The sequence below is a fragment of the Maylandia zebra genome, linkage group LG8 (assembly GCF_041146795.1).
Source record: "Maylandia zebra isolate NMK-2024a linkage group LG8, Mzebra_GT3a, whole genome shotgun sequence".
Classification (NCBI taxonomy): Eukaryota; Metazoa; Chordata; class Actinopteri; order Cichliformes; family Cichlidae; genus Maylandia; species Maylandia zebra.
In genome coordinates this window covers 9,394,527-9,412,163 of record NC_135174.1, presented here as the reverse complement: position 1 = coordinate 9,412,163, position 17,637 = coordinate 9,394,527, and the positions used below count along the sequence as shown (strand labels likewise).

At 40.2% G+C, this 17,637-nt stretch overlaps 1 protein-coding gene across 3 annotated transcripts; it reads left to right on the top strand.

Annotated features, from left to right (window-relative positions):
• Window positions 1–3,915: 3,915 nt before the first annotated feature.
• On the top strand, window positions 3,916–17,616 carry josd1 (Josephin domain containing 1). 3 transcript variants are annotated; one of them, XM_004557588.4, is made up of 5 exons: window positions 3,916–4,071; window positions 4,625–5,488; window positions 5,595–5,723; window positions 8,013–8,207; window positions 14,588–17,616. In XM_004557588.4, the coding sequence occupies exons 2-5, from the start codon at window positions 5,118–5,120 to the stop codon at window positions 14,685–14,687; spliced, it is 795 nt and encodes a 264-aa protein (XP_004557645.2). In that variant the 5' UTR covers window positions 3,916–4,071; window positions 4,625–5,117; the 3' UTR covers window positions 14,688–17,616. The 3 variants fall into 3 exon arrangements, with proteins under 3 accessions (XP_004557645.2, XP_076743394.1, XP_076743395.1); XM_076887279.1 differs by lacking the exon at window positions 14,588–17,616 and adding an exon at window positions 11,940–12,350; XM_076887280.1 differs by lacking the exon at window positions 14,588–17,616 and adding an exon at window positions 11,940–12,350 and having other exon boundaries at window positions 3,916–4,175.
• The last annotated feature ends 21 nt before the right edge of the window (window positions 17,617–17,637 follow it).

Below are 17,637 nucleotides of genomic sequence, written 5' to 3'. Positions count from 1 at the left end.
TATCAGGAAACTTTATGTGGTGGAGGTTGGCCATTTCAGCATATCATTTCAACAGTCCACTACCTGCAAGTACATTTTCCCTTTGATTGTAAACAGGTCTGCCCTCACCTGGGTCTCTCCAGTAGATTTGTTGGGAGCAATGGCTCATTTTGGCTCACACATGTTCTGCATGCATTTAGCTACCCCTCATGTAGCCTGCTGAGGACACTGTTTCTTAAAGCTGCAGGAATGACCAATTATGCTCTTTTTAACTAGAGGTTATCATGCACAACAAAGGAGGCATCTGCACAGTGCAGCTTTACCAAGCTTTAATGATCTGCTCTCTGGTCATCCATCCTGATACATTTTCATGACTTGGGGCTGTTAGCCACTAGCAACTAGCTGAGCCCGCTAGCCCTGAGCAGGAGAGTGCAGGTTACTGATCACAAATATTGGTTTCTCTCCTTTCTGTAGTGTTAGGTTTGTGAACCCTAGCATGCCCAGTGGTATAAAACCTTGTACAAGTATGGGCATCTTTTCTTTCTAAAGAGCTGGTTTTACATCTGTGAACATCACATTGAATACATGGTCAGGAATGACAGTCATATCAGCACCAGTGTCAATTTTAAATGTGATTGTCCTGTCCTTGGGCTTTAGATTGCAGCATGTTGTTGCTGTCTGTCAATGTGTCGTCCGCTTCATCACCTATGCAGTACATGGAAATATTTACCTGGATGTCTTCCAAAATACTTTCTGCCAAATGCTGCCATTCGGCCAAGCAGATAGTGATCCAAAGTACACATATAAAACACAGAAGGGGATTTGTTACAGCAAAGGATGAAGACCGTGAATGTGTTAGTCCAAAAACGTCTGGCAGATAGAAGAACCGCATCTGAATAAAGAAGTGAGAGAAAAGTATAAGGAACTGCAGCAAAAATATGAAGACGGGAACGTACGGTAGAAAGAACGTGAGCATGACAAGAAATAATTGAAAAGGAGAAGGAAAACCTGGAGCAGAAGAATCAAGAGCTGCAGGAATGCTGCTTAAGAAAGAACATCCCAAAAAAAATGCTCCAGGGTTTTCAAAATAATGGCGATAGAACAGATGGAGGTGGAGCACAAGGAGAAAATGCATAGTAATAAAAAGAAAGAATATAAAGAAAAGGAGTTGAAGAAGAAAGAGAAAGATGACAGTTAAGGTTTGTGGAGCTGGATTCACAAGAATAAGAAGTGTTTGGGCAACTGAAGAGCAGAGGAGGCTGTCGCTTACTCTGCCTCCCTCCTTCTCTCGAACATTTCTCAGTCTTTCATTTTTACCTGTGCCTCAGGTTCAAGTTCTTAACCTTTACCTATTGTAAGTCTACATTTATTTGTATGTATTTCTTTTAAAACTGTATAACACGTACACACTTCTTGGAAATTTGTTTGCTCTTTGCTCTTGTAGCATTTCTCATTTTCATATCCTCTCTGAATACAAAATCAGCAAAGCTAAAAAGCAAGAGGAGAAGCACAAATGTTATTCCACAGTACACATGCAAATTCGAAAACAGACATTCGAAACTGACTTTTACAGTAAATGCCAAGTCATTCACCCAGCAGACAATGAGGTCTGTATTTACAGGTGAAGAACTCAGTATATTACCGTTACTAATTCACAACATAGACACCTGATCTGTGTCGCCAGACTTCATTTGTTAAAGTCAATGGTACAGTCATAGAGTTTCCAAATGAAATTGAAAAGGAACAAACCTTCCATTGCCAGTGGATTCATTATGGTGCACAGATATTTAAGACCTCAGCACTAGTTTTACTGGGACGGTGTTTGGGACATCGTTAAACAGTCCTCCAGGAACCCTAATAATCAACAAATACATTTCTTTATTTTGTACATAGGACATATATGACTTCACAAAGATTTTATAGTATGAAACTTAAGGCTGACTTTGCCAACCCACCTTTTATGACATGGCATGGGAAAGTCCTGGAGTGTCCACGTTTTGGAAATGTTTTAAGAAAATCTTTCTACTTTATAACATATTTCAGTTCCATTTCCCCATTTTTTTCAATTTTAAGGGATTTGTGTCAATTAAGAGTGCATGAGGCTCAGAAAAGTGTGTTTTTAGCTGGTTTAATAGCTGCTACAAAGTTGATTTCCACACGGAGGAAGCTTCAGTTGCTCACTTGGCAGCAGTGGTTGCTCATTTTCATGGATGTTGCTTATCTTGAACTGCAGCCTGAACCCACAAAGCTAAAGAAGATGTTGCGTAAAATTTGAAGTCTTTATTGTACTCAGTGCCTCTCTGTCTGTTCCTCTCCCCCTTCTTTCTTTTTTCCCTTACTCTTTTTTTACATTTCTCTAAACACAATAAACATTTTATCACAAAAAAACTTTGTTTGTTAACTCAGGGTTTCTCCTTCACACATCATTTCACTCTTCCTGCAGCACAAACTTAACGGATTGCCCTCCGCTTTAATCAAACATTATCAGAGGAACAGATGATAAAATTCTGTAAAAATTCTGATAAAATTCTATAAAGAGTAACAAAACAACACGTATAAAGTGAAAACTGTGTTTATTGGCTATTCTCGGTGATGAGCAAATATACAAATGAACTGATCAGCTTTCTAATGGGTGTAGTGTGAGCTGCAATTCCAGCAGTTTATATGCAAATCAGGAGGAAGCATGAAAATATATATATTAAGGTGTCCTCTGCTTCACCAACTGACTATGCAAATTCTTGTGACAATGCAACACACTGTCTGCGCTGCTTTTACTTTAGAGAGGGCGTCCTTTGGTGGGGTTTTTGAGGTACAGTTGAACTGGTATGTGTTTAACATCATAAATGTTGGTTTGACGCCTGGTGCTTGGTGGTGACTGCGAAAGAGTAGCTTCAAATCAAAATGCTAAATTAAGAGAGAAAACTCCTGTGTCCCTCTAAATGTCAGTAAAATAAATAAAGGGGTGAGACAGTTCTCTCACTTTTCTTTAATGAAGGACAACACAAGAAGGCCATCATGTTAAGACTGCTTCAGAGGCAGTGTTGTGTTTCACATCAATTGTTTCCTGTTAATTTGTTGCACATATTGCATATACTTTTTATCAAGTTTTTGTAACATCTTGATGCATGCTTGATCATCCCGGTAAGGAATTCCCAAAAAGATGATTCTGTTCATCTGGACAGCGTTTTCAGTGGGAGAAACGTTTCGTCGCTCATTCATTTTACTTCTTCAGTCTCAGCTGACTGCAAGTTTTCCCCAGCCAGTGATCAAGGAACTGACCTCACAGCCCATTGTTCATTCAGTGGTGCTAGTTGCAGTCATTGTGAAAAGGTACTGTTTATAAGGTTGGGGGAAACTGCAGTCAGCTGAGACGTTTCTCCCACTGAAAACGCTACATCCAGATGAACAGAATCAACCTCTTGGGAAGATTTTGTACCAAAAACAAATTTCAAACTTAGCCGTCCTATTAATTTGCTCAACCAGTGAACAATGACATAGGCATATGGCATTAGTTTGTTTAACTGAAATACTTTTTTTTTCTTTTAAGTTCCCACCAAGTGGAAAATATCTAACTTTTAAGCAGCTTAAGTATTTACAGACTGGCAAATTTTATGTTGTGAGACTAAATCAAAAATGACAAAGCTAAACAATAAGCTAAAGGAGGCTAAAGCAGTCCTCATTTGTATGACCCATTCATGAAGTAAAGTTTAAGAGTTGGAACTGCTTTAAGAAGACAGCAGGTGATGTTTCCTATGGTAAAACATATTTTCATACGTATTTAAACCCTTTGTGCAGCAGTATTGTGATGAAAAGCGCACAACAGGTGAGAACAAAGTGGGAAAGGTAGGCTTTGGCAGTCTCGGGGGAGGATCTGCTCCAGTCTACTGACGCAGGCGGTGACAGCAATATGGAGCCAGGGAGGCGCTACTGCGCATGTCCGCGACTGCACGGACGGAGAAAGAGACAGGAGAGAGCCACAACAGGAAAAAAGTGGCAAAGACAAAGGTCTGAGCACCCTTTAGGGGGAAAAGGACAGAGGAGACTCGGGTTTTAGACCGGTTTACGGCAGCCCAGCTGTGACACCAGCGGCAGGTAACGGGCGGGGAAGTGGTCGGCGAGAGAAAATGAAGTTATAAATCATAAAAGGAGGCGTTGTGGTTGTGTTTGCTGGAGACACGGAGTCACGTAGAGCAGCAGTAAGAACAACGCCAGATATCTGCTAACACGGATTAAAACCTTCTTTTCCTGCTATTAGGGGAATATATTTGCTATGTCTCCTTAACGCTGTGTAAGCTTCACATTAACGTGTAGCTCTTGTCAAATGTTGCTAGCTCAGTGAACAGCTTGCTTCCTCTATCCAGTCCAAAGCTGCTCGAAATGTTTACCTTCCCTTCATTTGAGCTCTGCTGACCAACTGAAGCTCTAAATAATGTAACAGCGTATTCAGTGGTGCTTCACCGTGTTGTTTAGGCCGATTTGGCAGCTATTCTTTAACCAACCATATCCGAGGTGTGATTTGGGGACTTGTGTTATTATGTGTAATAGCTAAATTATGAGGAAAAACACGTGACCTTCCTTTCCTTTTTAATACAGTGTGTTTATTTTTTGCATTTCAGTTGCTTATTGACTGTATTTTTCTCCACAGTGTGTGACTCCTCTGTTCCTGTGGAACTGTAGCTTTGCCGTCAGCAAGTCTTGGAGGATGGAAAGACCTGCTAAGCTATAGGCTTTAGATGGAAAGAGCTGTCAGCACATAGAGGATGGAGGAAGTGGAAAACGCAAAGAGTGACGGCACTATGATTGATGACACCGCTGTGCTGTTGGAGGACTAGTCTGTCATTTTGGAGTATCTAGAGTATCTTTGCTGGTTATACTTGGTCACTCATAGCGATCTTTCTGCACATCTGTCCTTTAGTGGGAAAGAGACAGAAAGAAGGTTTTGCGGTGTTTGAGAGCCACAGGTCTCATTTACCCTCCCTCCAGATACAAGCTCCTCTCTTCCAAGTGGCTGAGAGGTTATCACGCAAATGGTTGTCATGATGTTCATGTAGTGTCCTGACATTAGTAGTTGTGGAGCTGAAGGAGGTACCGGTGGAGGTGGGGGCGGCGACAGCGCTGGCGGTGGTGAACATCCAGGGATGGGAAGTGCTCCGTATCCAGCCGGTGAGTGGAAGGGGAAGGGGCGAGGCAGCCTGCAGGAGCTGGGGTGCATGCCCTGGAAGATCAGCAAACAGAAAGGTGGTGGAGGAAGTGGAGGGGGAGGAGGAGGGGAGGCGGTGGTGGGGGCAGAGGAGAAGAGGTCCAGGGATCCCAGGGAAACTCAGCAGCAAGATCTCTCATCGTCCTCTTCTTCACTCACCTCGCCAGCTCCTCCCCAAGCTTCTTTGGTGCCTCCGGCCATTTATCACGAAAAGCAACGGCGGGAGCTGTGTGCCCTGCACGCACTCAATAACGTCTTCCAGGATGGGACAGCCTTCAGCCGAGACACCCTGCAGGAGATCTACCAGAGGTGAGACAGTATGTGGATTAAAAGTGTTAAGGTGTGCATAAAATGTTTCGTAAATACAATCTGACTAAGTGATCTGTGGACGATCCCTTTTGTCGACTTGTTGCAGGCTCTCTCCCAGCACTATGGTGACGCCTCACAAAAAGAGCATGCTGGGAAACGGGAACTATGACGTCAATGTCATTATGGCAGCCCTGCAGACCCGAGGGTTTGAGGCAGTTTGGTGGGATAAAAGAAGGTATGTAGGAGTAGCAACAAAAGAAGCCTTAGCATGGATAAATCATATTTAATCTAGTAGAAGTATTGATTTAATAGATTTATTTCCATTTGCTTACGTTGTAACTGCAATTTGCCTCATGACTTCTACCCCTGATTGTTTCCCAAAATAGTCAATGTTAGGCTGAGGAAACCCAAACCAAAGAAAAGCAATCAGTCTATTGTTGCTTATCTGTACTTGTTTACACTTGTTCCTCTCTTATCTCGCTAGAGTGCACATATATTGTCAATACTAAAAAGGAGGCACCCCTTGTTTTCATCTGCACCTCAGCCACCTCATCAGCAGGGTCCTGAGTGATCCCTGTGATTAGTCAGTGCTTCCTGTGGTTGATAAAGTTTGAGTCGGTTTTATCAGCATTCCTTCTTCCTTCATTATCAGTCTTACATGACTGTTGACAGCAGCACCAAACACAGACTTGCTATATCGATAAAACCCATTCCTGTTTTTCTCTTTTTGAGCTCTGCAGATGCGCGCTGTTGTTGTTTGGCATAACACAGTGGAGATTCACCTCTTTTTTGCATGTAACTAAGGCTTTACATGCTTACATGTTGTAAACATTCGGTTGCTGGCACGTTAACCGGAGACTGAGGCAAGAAAACAACGCGATGAATGGACTAGCACTTAAGCGCTCTCTCATTTTGGATTTCTCGACAAGAGAAGACATGACTTCTTTTTATTCTTTGGTTATGTTTATGAAGTTCCTGTGACCTGAGGCTGTTTTTATAACTCTACTCACAGGGGATTTTTGATGCGGTAAACACTTGCAGCCAAGATATTTTTAAGTATTTGGACCACAGTGAAAAAAGTGTGCTTAAAAGCTCCAACCCACAACTGGAGTATTTATAAATATCATTTATTTTTGGAAGGGAGCAAAATAATAAGGTCACTTATGAGAGGACAAGTGATTGATAAGACAAGGAAATCTGGTGCCCTGATCCACAGAGCAGGTTAAAAAAAACCTCTTGAGGTTTTTTCTAGCAGTTCAGCATGTGTAATGAAAAAAAAAAGGTACCAGCATTGGGTAAAGAAAACGCAGAGCCTTCGTTTTAATCCAGAAATGTGAATGTCCCTCAACGAGAACCCTCACCAGACAGCCTCAGAGATGACTTATTGTCCACAGAATCACAGATGAAAAGATCAATTCTATAAGCACTCAGGTTAAATAGAACAAATACTAAGCTAACATATCAGTGGGATTATAATATTTGTAAACTTCTTAAATTAATACATTTCAGTATGTGCTCAGAGTTTGTTGAAGAAAACCTGCCAGCGGTCTCAGAGTCTGTTACTCCAATAATAGACCCCGAGTTTAAGTTAGCTCTCTTTCTGGAGCAGAAAACCCACAAACTCTGAGTTTTTATTAAATCTGATTGGTTGATCGTTGTCCTCGTGTAGTATTATCATCAGTGTACAGTCAACTGTGTTTAGAAGTGTGCTCTGATACTGGAGCGTAGGTGTGGCAGGCATTCAAGCACTAAAACTTCAGTCTCCACTTCAGTCTTCGTTTGCCAGTTAATGACAGTTTTGAATTTTGACAGATGCAAAGTTTGCAACACATGTCGCTACACAAACTGCACAAAGGTCAGCGCAGTTGAGTTACACAGTGTTCGTTACAGTCATCAATGGGAACTGATAAAAAATCAAGAGTGCTTTGCAGTGCCGTAAGCATGTGTGCCATATAACCTGTTTGTTTCATTTGAAAATGGATACGCCTTCCTGGTTTGTTTAAACTTCTGGCTGCAAGAATGCTTCTCTCTGGTATTCTACGCAGTCTCTTGCGATGTCCTGTACATAGCTGAATAGCTTTGCTTGTGATTGTTACTGCGGATGGTTTATCACAGGGTTTTTTTTTCTGGACTTCCTGACTTAGAATGGACCTTTGTGTTGTGACTACACTTGTAAGTGCATTTTATCTGAACATAGCTGAAAGTTTCAATGTAAAAATAAATATATATATATATTGCTCAAGTAAATGCAAGCCCAAATAATGACAGGTAACAAAAATGCTGTATGGCTGGAGAGCAGTAGGCCCGGGTTCGAGTCCGACCCGCAGCCCTTTGTCTTCCCCTCTCTCAATCCCCACTTTCCTTTCAATCTACACTGTCTCCATCCAATAAAGGCCAAAAAAAAAATCTTTAAAAAAAGTAAATACAAATATTTTCAAATAGTCATGTAATATATATGTATTATTAGTGTTACTAATATTGTTGTTGTTGTTATTGTTATTATTAAAAATATATATTTTTTTAGGGATGTTGGCAATATTGAACTGTCCAACGTGGAGGGCTTCATCCTGAACGTACCGTCCAATCTGCGCTGGGGGCCCCTCCGGTTGCCGCTTAAGCGCCAGCACTGGATAGGCGTCAGAGAGGTGGGAGGAGTCTACTACAACTTGGACTCCAAGCTACGTAGCCCTCAACCAATTGGCAATCCGGATGAGCTCAGGTGAGAGGGATGGGGAGTGTGTGCATGTGTAGCAGCAGCAGCTGTGTTGTTTTATAATTTTGTTGTCATGAAGTTTTAAAAACTAATAGATGTGCCAGTGGAGAGGATCTAGCTGAGAAATGTACAGTTAGCTCCATGTTAGAAGTAAGTGTGAAGCCTTGATGATGCTCTGCATGTACATGGACAACTAATGCATCACAGCTGAGTAGTTATTCCTGTTGTAGTTCTTTGAAGTCTGCTGCCTGGGGTGCATGCATAGTTATTGCATTGTAATGTAAAATCTGTAGACGATAGAGGCACGCGGACAGCCGCACGGACCATCAAGCTCATCATCTCATGACGAAATGTACCTCATAACGATTCTAGATGACTCGAGGATCTGTAAAGGCCCAAGACAGCCATGTTGATCCACAAAAATGTTCTAGCCATCTATTATAGTGATAAAACCTCATGCTACTTACTTAGAATGACCTAACTTTACCATATAGTCTTAATGTTTTATTACATATGTCCTGAAATGAATGAGTGAGATTATAAACTCATCAGAAAGTGTAGACAGAGGTCAGGGCAGAGGGCTGTGTCTTGTAGACCAGTGTTTCCCAACCACTGTGTGCCGCGAGAAATGATCAGGTGTGCTGTGGAAGATAATCTGGTTCCACCTGATTAGTACTCTAAGCCAGCGGTCCCCAACCTTTTTTGCGCCACGGACCGGTTTCTGCCCGACAATATTTTCACGGACCGGCCTTTAGGGTGTCGCGGATAAATACAACAAAATAAAACTAGTACCGGTACCGAAAAAAAGAAGATTTATTCATAACACACGTGAAAAGACCCAGGAAAATCGAGTTAACGATAAAAACAATAACAAAATAACGCTGAAAACCCTGAAAACCATACATTTCACACCTGAGCCTCAACTCTCGTGGCCCGGTACCAAACGACTCACGGACCGGTACCGGTCCGAGGCCCGGGGGTTGGGGACCGCTGCTCAAAGCAATCGGGCAGAACAGGTACATTCTCTTCCACTAGAGGGCAGTACAACTTCCTGCTCTAATTAAATGGGCTGCCAACTGCCAGTAAAACAGAAGAAAATAAAGAAGAAATGACATAATAGTCATGTGAGATAATGCAGTGTGTAATAGCAATAGATAAATATTTTAAAAGAAAACATAGTCAATATGACCTGCGTCCTGGAGAAAATTCCAGCCCAGATGAAGGCCCTAGCATGAGTAGTGGTCAGAAGAAAGCAAAAAAGGTATACTGGGGACAAACCGAACCATTCCGCTATACCTGGTGCACGCGTTGCAGAATCTTCTCTCCCCTAAGCAATAAAAATAAAGAGCCCTGCTACTAAGAAGAGGTACAAATAACTAACTAATAAACAACTTAAAATGGGTTGTTGTACACCCACTTTTACCTGATATATTTGATATGTTATTGATATGTATATATCAATAACAAATATTTATATATATTATACATTTAACCAAACAAGTTTTCCTTGTTGGCTGCTTTAATGTTTTTTGGGGTTTTTCACTGATCATACCGAGGCTGACTCTAAGCTCTGGATAGCTTTCACTTTAATCACTTTTCCTTTGTTAGCTTCTTTAAAATGTCCATGTTCAGCTGGTCAAGGGTAATTCAAGTGTTTGATTAGGTTTGTTGTTACGAGCAGTCTCGTGGTGGGCACACCGTGGTTTACTCTGACAAACTTGGTGACATTGCCCATTCTATACACATACTAACAAAGTCAAATCAAGGTCAGCTTTATTGTTGAAGACCATATGTAGAGTTATACACAGGAATTTGAAATCGCAATGCTCCCATGGCCCTCAGTGTACACTGAAAATATAAAGTTAAAAAAGAACATGTTAGCATGTGATTGTAAATGTGCAAAAGACTATTTGCCTGAGCCTCTATGTGCAAGTTGAGCATGCATGGAAAAGACACGGTTTAATCAGACATACACTACCAGTCAAACGTTTTAGAATTGAAAATTATGCAGTTTAATGTCTCATTGCACTCTAAGATGAAAGCATAGTAGAAATAAGCAATTGGAGTAAAAAAAAAAAATCATGGAATCAATTTATAGACCAAAATGTATTCTAAACTTTTGACTCATCAAAGTAGCCACCATTGGCAGATATAACAGCTGAACACACCCGTGGCATTCTTTCTACAATAGAAATTAAATATTCTTCAAAAAGTTCTTACAATATCTGTTGCAGAAGTTCCCATAAATGTGTGGCAGTAGGTTGCTTTGCTTTCACTCTTCTGTCCAGTTCATCCCAAACCAGCTTGATGGGCTTTAAGTCTGGAGACTGTGCTGGCCACTCCATGTTTTCAAGCTTACCGTCTTGCTCTTTTTTCCTGAGGTAGCTCTGGTATAGCTTGGACTTATGTTTTGGGTCATCATCTTGCTGTAGGATGAACCCCTGACCAGAGGGTACTGCATGGCGCTGTGGTAACACCCTTTGTACAAGTCACCGACACTGGGTCCAGCAAAACAGCTCCAGACCATCACACTTCCTCTTCCATGTTTGACAGTTGTCCTTTCGCCTACTTGATGCCGTACAAATATCTTGTGTGATGATTTCAAATTTTGATCCAGTCCATAATACCATCTTCCAGTCTTCAGTGGTCCATTATGGGCAGAAATCTGTGCCATCAGAAACTGAATTTGAATAAGTTAAATTTGAATTTGAATTGCTCAGATTGAATCTGAATTGTAACTTGAATAAATGCTTTTGAAAACCGAATTTGAATTAGTCTAATTTGAAATTGAATTTATGGTTTGAAAATGATCATCACTAAATTGAAATTGAATTTTATATTTTGAAAATGAATTGATTTGCTTTGAAACTGCATTTTATCCTTTAAAAATTCAGCTCTCGAATAATTTCAGTTTCACTTCTCACCATTCAGTTTCAGTTCTACAATTCAATTTCAGTTCCAAAATTCAGTTTTTTGGAACTTACATCCGGTTCCGGTTCAAGCGCAGATTAATAGAACTACGTTTTACTAGCGGACCGAAAGTGTTACTGACGGGAATCTACAGCGTCTTGAGCTGAATTAAGACTTCAGAAGTCATTCGTCATGTCGAGTGACCAGCGGATAAACTCTCAGGTTGGTAATAAATGTATTACATGTATAAGAACAAGCGTCATGTTAACAAATGATAGCCGTACGGTAACTTTTATGCTTATTGTAGCTGCTAGCTAAAAACGCTAATTTAGCGTAGTTTGCCCTGAATTCAGCTTTGACAACAAATATGATCGACTGTTTCTAGTAGAATTCCAAAGTTGTCATCTTGGACCCTCTCAGAGTACCCCTCTGTATGCTTGCAGAGACCCCTACAGTAGGGAAACATGCAAAACGGTGTCCAAACCTTTGTATTTTAGCTTTATTTATGTCTTACACAGCATCCCAACTCTTTAGCTAACTTAATAACTTTAGCTAAAGTGAATAGGTAGCCTAATTCATTAGTGCAGCATTACTGGATCACCTCTGTTTGAAGTGATATAATATGATATACAACTATCACTGAAACAGCAAACTTTGTAAATAAGCAAACAACACTTCTCATTCTCTAAACGTTTGGCCACAGCTGTAGATTACACTATCAGTGCTTGTTCACTCTTGACAATAATTACATTTCAAAATTTACTTTGTGCATTTACAGGTAAACAATATCTAATATTTTATCTAAATGACTTCTTTGTCTTTGAAAAGGGTGAAGAGCCTGAGGCTGGTGACAGTCCAGTTCTACTCTAAGTACATCCTTACAGTGGCTCACAGGACAAGGCCACATTCCTGTCCTGCCAGAAGAGAAGAGAAACTTCAGAGTCTTCATGCAGTTCAACCACCCCTGTCATATTCCATATGACAGGGGTCTCAAACTCCAGTCCTCGAGGGCCGGTGTCATGCAACTTTTCCATGCCCTCGAGGACTGGAGTTTGAGACCCCTGCCGTATGGTGTTTATGCTGTTTTCTACCCCACAGTTACAGCATGTCTGACTGCCTGTTCAGCATATGCAAAAATATGAGTTTAAGCATGTGATGACTAAGGCCTTCCATTATGGTGTTTGTCATCACATGTCACAGACATCTGGATGATCATTTGGAATAAACTAAAAACTAAAAACTTGTTACTTCATCTTATCTTTATTATTGTTCTTATTTTACATTGTTAGGCATTAGGTTTATTTGTAGTAGTCCTTTCCAACTTCTTTCCCTCTTCCATGTTACTGTGGCAGCTTGTCAGCATCTATTTGGGGTTGGGAGTGGAACAGAAAGTAAGGAAATCCAAAGTGCCATTAAAACCAGGAGAGGTTCTTATATTTCAGAAGAAGGGATTAATTCAAAAGACCTCAATGCCATATTTTATTTAGGAACCCTAGAAAGCACTTTGCAAAATAACACATTCTTATAATTTCACCCTCAGATGAGCCAAGCTACGACTGTCAGGGAAGGTGATGTAGGTACAGAGCATATGAGAATGGTTAAGTTTGTCTCTTGTCTAGATGAAGGCATAAGAGGGATGGATTGCAAGGCGTAGAGATTCAGTATCTTCAGTCTTCAGTGGACACTCCATTTCTGGCACAAAACACCTGTAAAAGATGGTCGATTTAGGAGGTGACCCGACAACTTCAGCCTGTCAAACATATTAATGGAGCAGTATGTTTAAAAAAAAAAAATTAAGTAGAATTATTATGGTAGTTAAACACAGTGAAAGTTGTATATCATATTATATCACTTCAAACAGAGGTGATCCAGTAATGCTGCACTAATGAATTAGACTAGCTATTCACGTTAGCTAAAGTTATTAATTTAGCTAAAGAGTTGGGATGCTGTGTAAGACATAAATAAAGCTAAAATACAAAGGTTTGGACACCGTTTTGCATGTTTCCCTACTGTAGGGGTCTCTGCAAGCATACAGAGGGGGTACTCTGAGAGGGTCCAAGATGACAACTTTGGAATTCTACTAGAAACAGTCGATCATATTTGTTGTCAAAGCTGAATTCAGGGCAAACTACGCTAAATTAGCGTTTTTAGCTAGCAGCTACAATAAGCATAAAAGTTACCGTACGGCTATCATTTGTTAACATGACGCTTGTTCTTATACATGTAATACATTTATTACCAACCTGAGAGTTTATCCGCTGGTCACTCGACATGACGAATGACTTCTGAAGTCTTAATTCAGCTCAAGACGCTGTAGATTCCCGTCAGTAACACTTTCGGTCCGCTAGTAAAACGTAGTTCTATTAATCTGCGCTTGAACCGGAACCGGATGTAAGTTCCAAAAAAACTGAATTTTGGAACTGAAATTGAATTGTAGAACTGAAACTGAATGGTGAGAAGTGAAACTGAAATTATTCGAGAGCTGAATTTTTAAAGGATAAAATGCAGTTTCAAAGCAAATCAATTCATTTTCAAAATATAAAATTCAATTTCAATTTAGTGATGATCATTTTCAAACCATAAATTCAATTTCAAATTAGACTAATTCAAATTCGGTTTTCAAAAGCATTTATTCAAGTTACAATTCAGATTCAATCGGAGCCATTCAAATTCAAATTTAACTTATTCAAATTCAGTTTCTGATGGCACAGATTTCTGCCCATAGTCCATTGGCAATGTTTCATGGCCAGGCAAACCTCTTTGTCTTATTCTGACGTCTTAACTATATTTTTCTTGCTGCAACTTGTCCGCTCGAAGTCTCCTCATCACAGTTCAGACTGAGACTTGCTTACTACGACCACTATTAAGCTGTGCTTGAAGCTGTTGTCCTCTGAGCCGCCTATCACGCAAGCTGTTAACTCTCAGAAACTTGTCGTCTGATTCAGGTGTGGCTTTGGGTGCGCCAGACATCTTCCATTATTAATTGCCTTTTTCTCACCATTTTTGTAGCAACACACTATTTTATGCAGCGCAATACTGTTCAACCGATGCTCAAGAGGGTATGGATCCAGTGTGTTCCAGTGTTTATGTAGACAGAGGGTTGGAACACCAGGTTTCAAGGCTTGATAAACCTCCGTTGCTGCAGAACAGTTTAAATTGTTAACCCATTTTATGTTCCATGAAAAAGGCCTTTTAGTATAATTCATTTAAGAAAAATTGCATTATTTCTTTAGTTTTGGGTAACCTTTACTTTTTTTTAACCTCTGGCAGTTCATTTCAAGCTATTCACTGAACCTGAACAACTTGAATTACAACTTGTATTGTGGTTTACAACTTGTTCTGCTGGGCTAAAAAATAATTCATTGAAGCTTTACATCAGCGTACACCTTGTTAATTTTGTTGTTGTTTCACTTTAATCACTTTCACTTTAATTTAAAAAAATGTAATTCTTTGTTTGATTTTTATCACATTCTCAGGAAGTTTCTCCACCAGCAGCTACGAGGGAAGAACTGTGAACTCCTGCTAGTCGTCTCAGAGGAAGTGGAGGCGCACCAGACATGGCGATCTGATGGCTAAGGGTTTAACCAGCCTACCACAGCTCTAACTGGGCCAGCAGTCCAATCGCAGAATAAACGGAAGAGGAACTAGCATTGTTGTGCTCAGCCAAACCCCTTTGATGCACACTTGCAGATATATATCTACTACACACACACACACCTTTTTTGGAGGTTTTGTTTACACAGCCATTGCTGGACAATTATCTGGCGAGATACAATGCAATGAAGGAAGCAAACACTTTACATACAGGGAGAATCAAAGAATCACAGCTCTTTCTCACGACACAGCTAAGACTTCTGAAGTGTTATCCTGTTTCTGCTATTCTTGTGGATTTTTTTTATATTGATGCATATTTTCAATGTCAGTTTTGATCTTTTGATTTTGTTTTTTCCCTTTTTACTTTTCTAGTTTCCAAAGTCATTCGAGTTCAGGCTTTATGAAAACTGCTATGTTCATGTGCCTGTCTCCTTCAGTGATCCTCCCCGCTTCTGTCATGATGTTCACTGATGTGACTTTGTGTTTGTGTCCTTCCCTTCGTGTTGTAAAGCTCTCTTTCTCTTTGTCCGTATCACTTTCACCAAAGCGTGCCCTTCGTTGCCTCAGCGTGACTCCATCTCTGTCTTTTTCACGTCACTGGTAAGAATCGGTGAGTGATCACGTTGCCAACTTTGTATACTTCAACACCTCCCAAACATTTCTGGCACAGACAGAGCCTTTGCTGCGGAGGCTCTGCCAACACAACACTTTTATATGGCAACAAAGCAATGCAACAGCACCCTGGCCAAGTAGACCCTCTAGTGGATGTTCGCCTAATTTTCAGTCAAGCAAGACATACCATCATCACCTATCCAGTTTTTCTGAAGTCTCAAACTTCTTATAGCATGCCTTGATTAAGAAGCCAATGCCCCATGACTGTTTTTTCCTTTTAAATCAATCATTAATCATAATGGGTCCAGCTTTAATTTAGCTTAAACACTGGTCAGCACAAGAGTCATCAACCTTCAGTTTGTCCATTTTCCCTAAAAAAAAAAAACCAAATCACATTTATATAAGCTCCCAAAGTTAGAGTATCACTGCAACAGAGTTAAGTTTGCATATCCGAAAAGGTGGTGTTTACCTTTAGCAGGATTCTTTTACATATAATAATCAATTTAGTGTGACATTTCAAATGTAAGTCTAAAGGATAGATAAAAGTGTACCAGCAAAGCCTGTTCCATATTACAAAATGAAAAAACTTCACCATATTTTGTAGAGGCCGATTTGTTCCTGATGGGTTGCTTTTTTATGTATATGTATTCTACATATACATATACAGCATATAAATACATGTGTCAAATTAGAGGAGGAATTGCTTTTGTTGTTAATTCAGATCTGCTGAGGTGCAATATGGCATTGTATTAAAGGCAAAAGAATGGGAGTGTGTAAAACTCTGTAATGTCGCCGTAATTGCCCGACACATCCCTTTCTCCATTATTTTCCTTAAAGAAACAGTAATATTTAAAAAAACAAAGGTTACTGCACATATCAGATGGCATTTATATACTGATACTGAGATATCTGTAATAGGTGAGTGTCGTCTAAAAATATCAGTTAAGTCAGATACCAGTTGGGCTCTGTACGCCAGCTAACGAGAGATCATGCATATGAGGAAATAATTTTGTTTCCCTCCATCACCGACTTCTACTCAGAGCCACCAACATTTGTTATACGTCTTCAAAGTGATCTTTCACGCAGATGACACAACAGTTATCAACCCACTGTAGCCCCCACCCTACCTCTTACTTTGGCTTGCGAGTGTCCCCACCACAGCAGTCCTCAGTAGCACTGGAGCTCAGCCTATGCAGAGATTCTCCTTCTCTGTATCCTCTCATAAATATCCTGCCAAAATACAGCTCTGAGAGAATGTCAACGATTGTCCCACCAAGTCTTACGCAGCTGCTTCTGTTGCGTGAAGTTTCAATCTGTGGAAGATTTTGTTGGTGGCTTAGGGGAAATGAAACTTAAAAAAAAAGCTTGAAGATCTTTAGGAGGTGTCAGGTAAAGAAAGTGTAAGTCGGAAAGTGTCCCAAATTTCCAGCCTTTACGCGTGCTGTGGGAAAGTGTAGTGAAATGAGCCTAATGAGAGATTCTGCTGTTGTAGCTTTTCGTATTTATCAACTGTTAAAACTGTTTGCTACTATAAATGTATTGTCTGTTGACGACAATATTGGCCTTAACTTGTTTACATTGAAAGAAACATATAGATATACGTTGCTCTGAAATATTGACGGGGGGGCTGTGCAGTTTGGCGCCACTTCAGGAGGTTAATTCCAAAGCACCGACGAGAAATCCAGTAAGCAAAGAAACTAATCTGTAATGATATTTTCAGTTTTGCCGCCAAGGACTTTATGTTCTATTCAAACGTTTGAAATGACTTTTATAGGAAAAAAGATTACTTTATTTTAATGGTGCATGTCTTATTTTAGAGTGACTCCAGCGCAGGCTGTTAGCCATCACCACCTCGTTATATCCAAGCCGAGCAATCGTCAGTAATTTGTGGAGAGTTTTCAGCCCAATCACGTCGTGACTAGTGTGGCACATTTGCACTCAGCATTTGCCTTTTTCTTCTTTTTTTTTGCCATGACAATCCATTTAGCCCTTCCTATTAAAGGACCCTGATTGTCACTGTAATTTTCTTTTCAATAGAAATAAAATGCTTATATTGGCACTTTATGTATAAGCTGGTGTGTGGGTGTATTAAATGGGTGTCCATTTGCTTTCAAAGGGTCATTGTTGGGTTACATGTAGATTATAATGTTGCTATTCTGAGCCTCAGTGAGTGTGTGGAAAGTATGTCTCACTTTTACAATGACATGTTGCCCTTTAGAACATTTGTTCATTTCACAGGGAAATTGTGGTGCGTCAGAGAATGTAAGCCTTCATACCTTATATATTCGTCATACTTCAAGTGAAATATTTCAAATCTTTT